Genomic DNA, 14157 nt, shown 5'->3' with positions numbered 1-14157 from the left:
TCCACTTACAGCCACTAGGTGCCAGTGAGTTGTCGCAATTGGAAATTATAACGCAGAAAGTTGACATTACAGATCATATTACAAATAATTGGCTTTAACATTTATCTTAATCAACACATAGACTACCAGTCTTCCATTTCTCCCAATAGCTAGTTGTAAAACACAGCATCACATGCATTAATATGCTTTGTGCTCATGCTGTAAATCAGTAAGACCCTCTATATAAATTCATGTGTAAAGGAAACCACATGTTGAGAGTGATCACCATAGTAACAATATCTCGAAACTATTCTATCTGATCTAAACTGCTTCCTCCCACTCGCTTTCCACCAATTACACTAATGTGTTGTTACAGTAATGTTGTGTACAATTATCAGTATGAAGGCTTTATTATGATGATGTTTTTTTTCCCAACCCCAAGAAAATCACAGCTAAAACATTTTTGAAAATAAAAAGTATATTTTTGTTTTGCATACATTCAGTGTAGCATACACAAAACAATGTGTAGTTTTCCACAGACTTATTTGTTATAAACTGAACTATACAAGAGAACAAAACAATGAAACAATTTTAAGACACCAAGTTTTAAGTTATTAATATAGTGATGGCTCCATGATATCTTACAAATTGTTCAAGGCGGCACCAACAACACCACATGTAAGGTGAAAATATTACACAGAAAATAAATTATAAAAAAAAGAGAGACATCACTATGACATACTAGTTGACAGGTCCAGACTTGAAACATGGAATGAACTGAAATGTTATATCTATATTTTTAGTCAACCCAAATCTTTGTTTTCATTCTCCTACAGCCATTTATATACAGTACTTTGGACGTTTTTCCTTGGGAAATATTGATATTGATCTCAATTACATGCATTCTAACTCCTGGCCATTTTTTTTTACCTAGCATTGTGGGTCTCAGTTGAATTTTTGAATCTTGATTGTTAATAATATGCATTTAGAGAGCATCAAAACCACTCAAGACTGTGAAAAATGTAATAACAATCAGAGAAAACTTCTGATAAGACAACGTTGTGCTAGACAGCATTAATCCAAGTACATGAACTTTCTATTTCACTCACAAATACAAAGGTCACAAAAGCTTCCTCTCCCGTTGGGCTTGGTATTCTGCATATCAACATTAGGTTCAATTAATAAAAACAATGGTAACAGCAAGGAATGCCTAGAGTGCAAGAGGCCAGGTTAAACACATAAAACCTTAAAAATAACGTTCATCTTGGAGCGCAATATTCTTTAAAACAATATTGGGTAACACTTTACAATAAGGTTAGCATGAACTAACAATGAACAATACTTCTGCAGCATTTAATAATCTTAATTTCAACATATGAATTAACTGTGAATTAACACGAACAAACAATTGGACTTTTATTAACTAACATTAACAAAGGTTAATAAATGCTGTAAAAACATATTGCTCATAGTTAGTTCATTTTAACTAATTATATAACTAGTGTCAACAAATGAGACCTTATTGTAAAGGGTAACCAAAGTGCAAACTTTGTGCAAGTGTAAACACATCAGGAGCAGTGAAAGGCTTAAGCAGTGACTAGAAACCCCTTCTGAAGAGTTCAGCTGTCCGTCACTTGTTTATACTGCTCTTCATTTTTCCCTCAGCAGGTAGAAGACCACGGCCTTGAGATAGTGACCACAGGCACAGGCAGCTGCCACCAACCAATGAGAATGAAAACTGGGGTCTGTATTGACTACACACTTGGTGATGTCCGCCTGTAAGAGAGCAAAGAAAAAATATATTACATTATATTATATAATGCACACACGCGCACACACACACTTAAATATGGAATATGTTATTATTTAATTCTCTTTGAGTTCATCTGGCAGTAACAAAAGGAAACTGAACTGCAGTTTGCACTCAAGTATGTGCTTTTTAGGCCAAAACCAACACTCAGTGGTCTAAACGCATTATAATTCAGCATGCAGCATTACTGGGTTGGCCAAATGTTATAAAACTTCCAAATTAGCTTAATACACATTCAAAGTATTAAAGTTCAGTTTGTTTTGATTTGAATGATTAGTTTGTTTTGATTATTTTTGCTTTTGCATTTTAGAAGCAAATTTCCCAACATAAAAGATAATATTATATTATGTTCACCAGGGCTGCACAGTAAGAAGTAAAAGCAGTCCTATTGTTAAATAGTATTACAATTTAAAATACTTTTTTTTATTTTTTTTTTTATTTTAATATTTAAAAATGTAATTTATTCCTGTGATGGCAAAGCTGAATTTTCAGCATCATTACTCTAGTCTTCAGTGTCACATGATCCTTCAGAAATTATTCTAATATGCCAATTTGATGCTCAAGAAACATTCTTATTATCAATGTTGAAAATGGTTGAGCTGCTTAAAGGTGCCATCGAACGTTTTTTTACAAGATGTAATATAAGTCTAAGGTGTCCCCTGAATGTGTCTGAAGTTTCAGCTCAAAATACCCCATAGATTTTTTTAAATTAATTTTTTTAACTGCCAATTTTGGGGCATCATTAACTATGCACTGATTCAGGGGCTGCTGACCCTTTAAATCTCATGCTCCCTGCCCATCGAGCTCGCGACTCTATAATACAGGGCATTTACAAAGTTCACACAGCTAATATAACCCTCAAATGGATCTTTACAAGATGTTCGTCATGTATGCTGCATACATGCTTCGGGTCATGTGAGTATAGTATTTATTTGGGTGTTTATATTTGATTCTGAACGAGTTTGATACTGCTCCGTGGCTAACGGGCTAACATTACACACTGTTGGAGAGATTTATAAAGAATGTTTATAAAGTTGTGTTTATGAATTATACAGACTGCAAGTGTTTAAAAATGAAAGCAGCGATGGCTCTTGTCTCCGTGAATACAGTAATAAACGATGGTAACTTTAACCAACAGTAGCCTACATTAGCAACATGCTAATGAAACATTTAGAAAGACAATTTACAAATATCACTAAAAATATCATGATATTACGGATCATGTCAGTTATTATTGCTCCATCTGCCATTTTTCGCTGTTGTTATTGCTTGCTTACCTAGTCTGATGATTCTGCTGTGCACAGATCCAGATGTTACTGGCTGCCCTTGTGTAATGCCTTTCATAATGTTGGGAACATGGGCTGGCATATGCAAATATTGATTGGGGGCGTACACCCCAACTGTTGCGTCACAGTCGGTGTTATGTTGAGATTCGCCTGTTCTTCAGAGGTCTTTTAAACAAATAAGATTTATATAAGAAGGAGGAAACAATGGAGTTTGAAACTCAGTGTATGTCTTTTAGATGTACTGAACTCTTGTTATTTAACTATGCCAAGGTAAATTCAATTTTTGAATCTAGGGCACCTTTAATATTTTTGTGAAAACCATACTTTTTTTTTTTTTTTTTTTTTTCCAAGATTATTTGATGAATTGAAAGTTTGAAATACAATTTTTATACATTATAACCTTCAAACTAAGTTTAGCATTTTGAATGTCTTTAGAGTCACTTCAATTGAATGCATCCTTAATTTCTTCAAAAAGACAAAAAACAAAACCAAAATATCTTACTGACCTCAAACTTTTGAACTTTTTTTTTTTTAGAGATAATGAAGGTACTGAGAGATGGGACATCCTTTAATTAGGAATTTTAATTATAAAAAGATCTTACTCGGGTGTTTTTGTGTGTTTATTTTTTGTGAGTGAGTGTGAGTGTGTGAGTGAATAGGCCCTTCATTTAGCTCCCAGGGCAATCCTGCAGAGCAAACACTCAACATGGCACGTAGACACGAGTACCCACATACTCACATCAACAACAATGGAAAATACAGTCTAGCCAGCCTCTGCTTTACACTGACTTTCATTTAGTGCCCCTGATGATAAAGTCCTTGTTTTCAGGTTCAGTTCAGTCTGCAGGTGTGTCCTTGTCTTACAAACACAGCAGTTGCCAAATCAGGACACTCCCAAGAAGAACACATTGAAAAATGTTGAGAATGATTTCGCCTGAAGCAACCATTACATTCACCCAATTAAACCAGCCTTTTTTCATGTTGTAAATCCACCACACAGACCATAAATAATCTATCTATAAACAAATCATTTCTCGTTATCAACGTGTTGGGTTCAGGAGAAATGAGCAGGAATAAAGATCTTAGCGAATTTGACCAAGGGCCAAATTGTTATGGCAAGGAAACTAGGTCAGAGTCTCTCTGAAATGGCAAGGATCGTGGGTTGCTCAGAAGTGGTGAGAATTTACCAACAGTGATCCAAGGAGGGACAAACCACACACCGGCGACAGGGTGTTGGGCACCCAAAGTTCATTGATGCACAAGAGCAACGAAGGAAATCCCATCTGGTTCAAGCCAACAGAAGGTCTACTGTGGCACAAGTCACACAAAATGTTAATGATTGTTATGAGAGGAATGTGTCACAACACACAGTGCACCGCAATCTGATTAGTCTGCAGCCATGCAGCCCCATATGCAGCAGAGTGCCTTTGATGACAACTGTCCACCATCAAAAGTGCCTACAATGAACATGGGAGTATCAGAACTGGACCTTGGAGCAGTGGAAGGAGGTCACCTGGTCCAATGAGTGCCGTTTCTTTTACATAACGTGGACATTTACCTGGGGAAATGATGTCACCAAGATGCACGGTGGGACGACAAGCTGATGAAGAGAGTGTTATGCTCTGGGCAATGTTCTGCTGGAAAACCCTAGATCCAGCCATTCATGTGGACGTAAATTTGACACATGCCACCTATCTAAACATTGTTGCAGACCAGGTACACTTTTTCATGACAATGATGTTCCCTGATGGAAGGGGCCTCTTTCAGCAGGATAATGCACCTTGCCATACTGCACACATAGTTCAGAAATGTTTTGAGGAACATGAAGAGTTCAAGGTGTTGCCCTGGCCTCCAAATTCTGCAGATCTCAATCCAATTGACCCAATCGTGTGTGTGTGTGTGTGTGTGTGTGTATATACAGTATCTTTTTCCATTCTTCAAGAATGACCTCTTTTAGAGACTGGATGCTGGATGGAGAGTGATGCTCAACTTCTCTCTTCAGAATTCCCCATAGGTGTTCGATTGGGTTCAGATCAGGAGCCACTGAATCACTTTCACCCTGTTCTTCTTCAGAAATGTGTTTAGGATTATTGTTATGTTGGAAAAGTGCACGACGACCAAGGGCACGGAGTGATGGTAGCATCTTCTCTTTCAGTATAGAGCAGTACATCTGTGAATTCATGATGCCGTCAATGAAATGCAGCTCCCCGACAGCAACAGCACTCATGCAACCCCACATAAGGACACTGCCACCACCACGTTTCACTGTAGGCACCATGCATTTTTCTTTGTATTCCTCACCTTTGCGACGCCATACAGTTTTGAAGCCATCTGTTCCAAAAACATTTATCTTGGTCTCATCACTAGAGTCCTAGTATATAGTCCCAGTAGTCTTCATCTTTGTCAGCATGGGCCCTGGCAAACTCTAGGCGGGCTTTTTTTGTGCCTGGGCTTTAGGAGAGGCTTCTTTCATGGACGGCACCCATGCATGCCATTCCTCTGCAGTGTACGCTGTATTGTGTCACAGGAAATAGTCACCCCATTCTTCAACCCTTCTCATCAGAAGACGCTCCTGTCGAGATGTTAACTTCCGTGGATGACCTGGACGTCTCTGTGAGATGGTTGCAGTTCCATTTTTAAAAAAATTTTGTACCACTTTTGCTTCAGTATTCTGACTGATAAGTAAACCTTTGCTGATCTTCTTGTAGCCTTCACCTTTCTGGTGTAAAGAATTTATTTTCTTTCTCAGGTGACATTTCTCTTCCATGTGATGCCATTGCTGACAGCATGAAATGGGAAGGGGTTTTAACACCCTTTTATAGTCAGCTGTCTGCTGGACACCTGTGTAATGAATAATTAGACTCACTTGTGGTTGAATTCTTGTTAAATTAGACATTTGTAGTCTAAAATTTAGCTTTGCTCCAGAGACTTTCAGTGGAGTGTACTCATTTTTGCATCACCCTAATTTGACAAACTGAAAATATTGTTCTCTAAGTTATATTATTAACTTTACTTTCATGTTATAAGTTAAACAGATGTTATATAAAACTTTGTCTTGTCAACATTTTGGAAAGGTTTGGTTAGGTTAATATCTAAAAATTGTTATCTAAAAGTCAAAAGCAGGTGTAAAACACTTAGAGGGAATTTGTTAGGCCTGTAAGAGCTGTATATGGACCTAAGTGCAGGCAGCTTGTTATGACTCTGGCACAGTTCCATGTCAAATCTGCCCGAACAGAGACAGGCTAATGAGCACAGACACCACAGACATGCCCTGCCAAAACAGCCACACATACCAGCACAGCTCCTCATTCAGCAGGTTCGCTGAACTGTGCTGGTCTTCTGAGAGATTGATCAGATTTCCACTCAAAAGCTGCAGGAACGCTGCACATTCTCTCTACACACACTGGACAAAGATGGAAAGGCAGCAGTCTGTGTTCTTTCTGAGCCTTAGCTTAGTTATATAAACAGACAGCACAATGTTACTTTCAGTAACACTGAATGAGGGCCCAAAAATGACAATTCTGTCATCATTTACTAACCCTCATGTTGACTTTTTGTCTTCTGCTGAACACAAAAGAAGATATTTTGAATAATGATGGTAACCAAGCAGTTTTGGCGACCACTGACTTCCATTGTATGGACATCATACGTTTTTTATGTTTGAGCTTATATATCTCCGTATTAATAACAGTCTGAGTAATTCTGAGCATTGAACTGTAAACTCTCAAGTGTTTGCTTTCTAAATATTTGGTTATGTGTCTTTTCAATATGACTTATGAGCAGCAACCTTTTTATTTTGAGTATGTCATTTATGCCCCACTTGCCAAAATGGGGGGTGTGCAATAGCCAACAATACACTGTATGGGTCAAAATGATCGATTTTTTTTTTTTTATGCCAAAAATCATTAGGATATTAAGTAAAGATCATGTTCCATGAAGATATTTTGTAAATTTCCCACCATAAATGTATATAAAAAAATTATTTTAGTGAGTGGAAATGCATTGCTAAGAACTTCATTTGTACAACTTTAAAGGTGATTTTCTTAATATTTTGATTTTTTTGCACCCTCAGATTCCAGATTTTCAAATAGTTGTATCTCTGCCAAAATGGAAAGCTTATTTATTCAGCTTTTCAGATATAACTATATGATACGAGAAAATGGCAACATTTTCAGTTATCCAAATGAGAAGTCTGATCAACATGAGCCACATATGATGGACGACTGCGAATATTAGGAAACTGACTGCTGAATACCACCAATGACCAATCAAAATCAAGCATTATCTATGTTTGGGTTGGGAGGCATGATTAAATGCATAAATATTTTTATGTACATTATGTACATTTTTCTAATTAATTGTACAAAATGAATGGATTTCTTACCCAGCCTCCTCTCCTCTTTAACCACGACACAAGACTCTTGCGAACGAACTCGCCCATGCAGTCGACAATGGTGTGCACCATTGCTGGATGCCCGTGCCGAACACAGTCCACAGCTAGAGCTCCGGCCACTGCATACAGAGACACGATCTTCCCCCATGTAACACCTGTAAATAGAGAAACAGAGATTGACATAAATATAAACAAACTGAAAGTCTGTCCTTGTTCATATACTTTCATTCATAGCACATCCCAATATAGGTATATAGGTGGCCTATAGCTGCATATTAAGCGAAGTCAAATCACTGATTACCAATGACAGCATATATTTGTGTGAGCTGATGGAAATGGGTTTGAAAATCAGGTCATCTTAGGTGTCTAACTACTATGTACTTACATAAAAAAAAAAGATAATAATTGTTAGGTACAATGTAGGCTACTTAGTGTTCATGTTGGATTGCAAAACACTTCTGCTGCTATTGAGGTGGTATACAGGTAAGGTTAGAAACAGGTTTGGTGGCATGGTTAGGTTTAAGGGTGGGTTAAGGTGTAAGGAAAGGGTCAACAGTGTATTTATATATGTAATTAGAGAAATTAATTATTTTTTAAATATAAATATACTGTAAAAATATGCAAGTACTCAATAAGTGCTTTGTATCAAATTATTAATTTAAAGAAGTGTTATTTAAATGATTAATAAAGACACTTAATATAAAGTGGGACTGAAAATCATAACCAGGTGAGTCATCAAAACCCCTGATAATTCCTTACCCCCATTTTCAACAGAAATTTATCATACTGTAAAAGGGGGTGGAGTATTACAGTTATATAACTGTATCAGCAGCCAGGCAAGCTGTCAGCTGGTGTATCAGCCAGAAAAACACAAGGATTTTTTTTTTCAGCAGAGCAAATTCATCTGTTTCACTTGTGACTGTAACTTATAAATATGATATCAACATTCCTCAAATGTAATAAGGTGTGGCTATAATGTGTTAGCCTCATCTGTAAGCTTGATAAAGTATATATTTTTAAATTGATGAATTTATAACGTAATTTGATGAAAAGTCTCTCTGTACTATTATGTTTAATCAAACAAGTAGGCATTCTGATAAACTAGTATGATAAACAGACTCCTGGATACACTACTCTAACCTTCAAACGTTTTAGCCTGGAATTAAACAAAACGTAATAAAGCTGCAAAACCCCGTCTGGGAACATCAAATGTCCAGACATAAACATATCAACTCAGGAACCTAATCTGAGTCTAGCAAAGACAGGAAACACAAAGGCAAAAGGAAACCATATTGAGGAATAAAAGAGATAAAAGCTGGTTTGAAGTTCAAGATAAACAGAAAACACCACAATTTCCTCCCTCTGACTCTTGTAAGAATGTTTACATGTTGAATTCAGATGGCACATTTTACAGTTTACAACATTCAAATGGCATATTTTACAGTTTACAACAAACTGTTTCAAATCAAGCGAAACAGTTGAACACTCAAAATACTGGTAATTTCCCTTCCTTCTTAACAAATCTGCTCACACACCTTATAGTTAGCATTTTCCAAATGGAGTTTTCCATTCTGGTCAAAACTACATGTAGGCCTACTTCAAGGAACCTAATCTTGTTACAGAAAGGCTGAACAGAAATTATTGACATGCCTAAAGAATAAAACAAAAGCAAAAGTAAATACTGAAAGGAAATGATATATTACAATATATTAAGCATAGTGTGAAAATATTATCCATATCTTTATATATATAAAAAAACAGTTTAAAGTGCACAGTCATATAGAACTCTAAAAAAGGATTAAAGGTCACTCAAAGGGTTAAAAGTATATATAAAGTGAACACCAATGACTACACCAACTGAGCTTCATTGCTTGAAGACAGGTATGTGTATAAACAGGAGGTGCAAGGGTGTCACCGGGTGTAGTGCTTTGTGTTCAGTAAGGAATCTTTGATGTATTTGGACTGACACAAGCAATTATGCTTTAATATTTAGAATACAAAGAATTCTTCGCCGAACAAATGAGGTGAACATGTTACAGCACATCTTAAGAGCTGCCCATGTTGAAAAAAAAAGACCATGATTTACTACATTCATACATGTAGTAATGATTTGTGGCAGGGCGCATTATCCTGCTGAAAGAGGCCACAGCCACCAGGGAATACCGTTTGCATGAAAGGGTGTACATGGCCTGCAGCAATGCTTAGGTAGGTGGTACATCTCAAAGTAACATCCACATGGATTGCAGGACCCAAGGATCCTGATGCCATGTGTTCCCCACACGCACCCGGGCATCCACGTGATGTAAAAGAAAACGTGATTCATCAGACCAGGCCACCTTCTTCCATTGCCCCAGTTCTGATGCACACGTGCCCACTGCTGGCACTTTCGGCGGTGGACAAGGGTCAGCATGGGCACCCTGACTGGTCTGCGGCTATGCAGCCCCATACACAACAAACTGCGATGCACTGTGTATTCTGACATCTTAAGAGCTGCCCATGTTGAAAAAAAAAGACCATGATTTACTACATTCTAAATCTGGGAGGTCAAATAAGGGTTGTAGTCATATGAACTAAACTGACTCCCAAGGGTTGCACTAAATATGAGCAAAGTACAGCAAAGGGAATGAGAACTTCCAGGGTGCCCAGACAATGTTTATTTTAAAGGAAAATCCATATTTTATGGTGCTCTCAGGCTCAAGTGCAGCGCCGCTTGTCTGTGTATATAAATGTCAGAATGGATCCATCTTTACCCTTTCTAAAAGGAGCATATAGTCACTTAAAGGGATAGTTCACCCAAAAAAAAAAAAAAGAAAATTCTGTCATCATTTACTCACCCTCATGTTGATCCAAACCTGTACGATTTTCTTCTGTGGAACATAAAAGAAGAACTTGTTTGTTTGTTTGGTTTTTTTTGGGTGAACTCTCCATTTAAGGGTATGTAAATATATAGACTGTGCATTCCACCTTTATTCTTTGATTTAAGAAAAACAAAATATAATAGGCATATCATATAAACCAGGTTTCGTTGGTTTTCAGATTATATTATACTCTGTTTTTAGTGTGTTTGCTAATGCTTAACTGGCAGGATGGACAACATCTCGGGAACCAGATGCACCGATTAGTTTATCTAAAGACACTAAACCGTTTTCCATACTATATTAAAAAGCAAGGAGGACGCCAACCAACCTGTAGAGAAGATTTCTGCAGCAACAGCCAAAAAGGCATCAGAGACTATACTCTCTGAGGCAATTGTGATGTTGAGCTGCCGTGCTACGTTGCGGTATACATTGGGTCGCAGGTACTCCAGCTCGTCACCTAGGAGACAGAGATAAATGTGTTTTCTTTCTTCTCATCACAGGAAGACACTATCTCGAGTCTTACAGAATAAAATCACTAAATCAGAGAAGCTTGACACAATGACAATGCAAAAGAACTGCAATCTAACCCTAAAACCTGTAAATAACTCATTTGATTTGCAAGAACTCAAAATAAAAAAAAGTTAATTAACTAATATTTTATGTTAATTGCTATCAAAATGTATGAGTTGGCTAACTCAGTACTTCAAGTTAGGAGCAACATGCATAAGTGCTACAAACTCAAATCCTGATAGTTCTGCTTACCTAAAATTGGGAACATTATAACATAAAAAAAAAAATAAATAAAAAATCAGTGTACCTCAAATTTTTTGAGTTAGCCCAACTTATTCAGGTTTACAGTGTAATCATCATTCTTTTATATTAAAAGCCTAATGGAGGGAGGTAACCTTGCTATACTGCATGTCCTGATGATAAAATTGTCTGTTAAAGGGTTAGTTCACCCAAAAATGAAAATAATGTCATTTATTACTCACCCTCATGTCATTCTACACCCGTAAGACCTTCGTTCATCTTCAGAACACAAATTAAGATATTTTTGATGAAATCCGATGGCTCAGTGAGGCCTCCATAGACAGCAATGCCACTGAACCTCTCAAGATCCATAAAGGTACTAAAAACATATTCAAACAACATATTCAAAAAAGTTCATGTGACTACAGTGGTTCTACCTTAATATTATAAAGCGTTGAGAATACTTTTTGTGAATCTTTTGTGTCAAATCAGTGATTCAGATCGCGTGTCAAACTGCTGAAATCACGTGACTTTGGCGCTCCGAACCGCTGATTCGAAACAAAAGATTCGAAGCAGTGTTTTGAAAATCGACCATCACTAGATATTGTTGAAAAGTCATTATTTTGTTTTTTTGGGGCACAAAAAGTATTCTCGTCACTTTATAATATTAAGGTAGAACCACTGTAGTCACATTAACTGTTTTAAATATGTCTTTAGTAGTTCTTCTGTATCTTGAGAGGTTCAGTGACTTTGCTGGCAGTAGAGGCCTCACTGAGCCATCGGATTTCATCAAAAAATAGCTGAATTTGTGTTCTGAAGGTCTTACGGGTGTAGAACAACATGAGGGTGAGTAATTAATGACATTACTTTCATTTTTGGGTGAACTAACCCTTTAAATAAGTTTTGAGCTATGTGCTCAGCTGCACTTTTAAAAATAAAGATTCTTGGCATTGATGGCTCCTTGAACATTTAACATCCATTGAACCTTTCCATTCCACAAAAAGGTTCTTTATAATGGGAAAAGGTTCTTTAGATTTGTTTTAAATGTTTTCCACACTAAGCAAAAAGAATTCTTCTATGAAATCGCTGTGAAAACCCCCTTTTTCAACTTTCATTTTTAAGAGTGTATGTCTCACTCACATGAATCACCCATCTGTAAGGGATTGAGGTGGGTGAGGTGTGTATGCAAGGAGTACAGGGCTTGTTATCACAATGAGAAGGACTTTTTTTCAGGACAATACAGGGTTAACTTAGTTAAGTGTGGGTGGGGAACCCTCAATCTGCCTTGTGATAATGATCTGCATGTTTGCATGCTTTGTCCATAAAAAGCAGCTCTCCCAGTTACACAGTTGTCTCAAATTAAAATTCTTGTGCCTTTTCCTTTTAGGAGAAAACGGCTTCTTAGAAAACAATGACAGTTGGGAGTAACTTGGTATGAAAGTCTTGTGGTATGTGTTTAAAGTACTTACAGTTTGTAAGTATGATCCACATAATGATGTGAGATTTAATGTTATCGATAGGAATTACATTCAGTTTTGTGAAAGATCTCAGCTCATGTCGTCCAACAACATGAAGGATGAAACACACATTCAACATGGTACAAAAGGCAAAGTACTTTTCAAAGGGTGAGACACAGACAAACCTTAAGAGTGTTGTAAAATATTATGCAATCTTATGGTTTGGCTTTGAGGAAGCTGAGAAACACGTGTTTATTTTCATTTCTGAAAGTTCATAGAACATTTATGGATGGTGCATTTTCCATTTATTTTCTTATGAACCAGACAAGCACAGTTTAAGAAAGAATGAAAACTGACAGGATGTTCTCTGTCTTAAAATAAATCCAAAACATAACATCAGTACATCAACCTACAACTCAGAGCATATAGCCTACAGTAGGCTACTTAAGTGTTTGTACACTATTTATAACACGCACTTCAGTATAGTGTATGGTGTATTATATAGCATCCAAAATAATATAGGCTATACATGCAGTGCACTACAGTAGGCTACATGTAACACCATAGCAATCTCCATAAACATTAATGTACAACATGAGTGAAACGTCAGATGTCCTACCCAACCACAGCAGGACTGAAGACACCTCAGCCAGTGTTCCTCCGGACCCGTGCTCTGGTTTAGACCATCCGATACCCGCCCGGTGGAGTCTGGAGTGAATGTAATCCCTGCACAACACTTTAGACTGAGACACCAACTCCTTATCCGTGGGAGAGCGATCAAACACCTCCATGACTTCAGCCGCAAACACTGAGGAGCGGCGCAACATCTCCATGCCCTTCATGAGTGGAGATCAATTACAATCAGCTGACAACCTCCACCTTTATCACCGTGTATGGAAGTGTTTCTTCTCCACCCTCCTCTCTTTCCAAAGTCTGATGGCGCCTAACACGATCTGGATAAAGATGAAAACTCGCGTGTTTTTCTATATTAATAGAAAGACTCGTTCTCACCTTCTCATGAACCTGATAAAGCGGTCAAAAGAGCAGAGAATCGGAGATTGATTACCCTTGCTGGTTCTCTCACGTCAACAAATCCTCAAAGAGTCTCAAATATCGACATTTTTAATAAAAGCTCGTGTACCATTGCTCTCTCTACAGACTGATAAGCAGCAGTCCGCGAGGGGAAGATTAAACTGCTGTCAGCGGCAGTGAGGCAGTGCTGTCTTTGGTCTGTTTGGATGGGCTGCACACATGAAGTCTCCTTCTATGGAAAAGCTCTCTGTTAAGGCGGAGATAACCAGCAGTGTTATGGTTTTGATAGTCCGCCCCTCTAGAAGAGAGCTGTTTAGAGAGCTAAAGAATTGAAGAATCAAGGAACAGAGATAATAAATAAATGTTCTATTCACAAAGTATTCAGACTCTTTCATTTTTTCACATTTTATTTTGATGTAGCCTTATGCTAAACTGCTTTAAATTAGCTATTTTTGCATCAGTCTACACTACATCTATCTATCTATCTATCTATCTATCTATCTATCTATCTATCTATCTATCTATCCATCCATCCATCCATCCATCCATCCATCCATCCATCCATCATAGCAAAATGTGTTCATGGTCTTTT

At 37.4% G+C, this 14157-nt stretch overlaps 1 protein-coding gene across 2 annotated transcripts; it reads right to left on the bottom strand.

Moving 5' to 3' along the window:
* Window positions 1–323: 323 nt before the first annotated feature.
* On the bottom strand, window positions 324–13826 carry boka (BCL2 family apoptosis regulator BOK a). 2 transcript variants are annotated; one of them, XM_048199653.1, is made up of 5 exons: window positions 13153–13826; window positions 10655–10783; window positions 10303–10335; window positions 7460–7623; window positions 324–1755 (listed from the first exon to the last, which is right to left on the bottom strand). In XM_048199653.1, exons 1-5 carry the CDS (start codon window positions 13373–13375, stop codon window positions 1630–1632), a joined length of 675 nt encoding a protein of 224 aa, XP_048055610.1. In that variant the 5' UTR covers window positions 13376–13826; the 3' UTR covers window positions 324–1629. The 2 variants fall into 2 exon arrangements, with proteins under 2 accessions (XP_048055610.1, XP_048055611.1); XM_048199654.1 differs by lacking the exon at window positions 10303–10335 and having other exon boundaries at window positions 13153–13823.
* Between the last annotated feature and the right edge of the window lie 331 nt (window positions 13827–14157).

The sequence above is a fragment of the Megalobrama amblycephala genome, linkage group LG8, assembly GCF_018812025.1.
Source record: "Megalobrama amblycephala isolate DHTTF-2021 linkage group LG8, ASM1881202v1, whole genome shotgun sequence".
NCBI lineage: Eukaryota > Metazoa > Chordata > Actinopteri > Cypriniformes > Xenocyprididae > Megalobrama > Megalobrama amblycephala.
The sequence above is the reverse complement of the archived record's forward strand: the minus strand, read 5'-3'. Positions and strand labels throughout refer to the sequence as shown.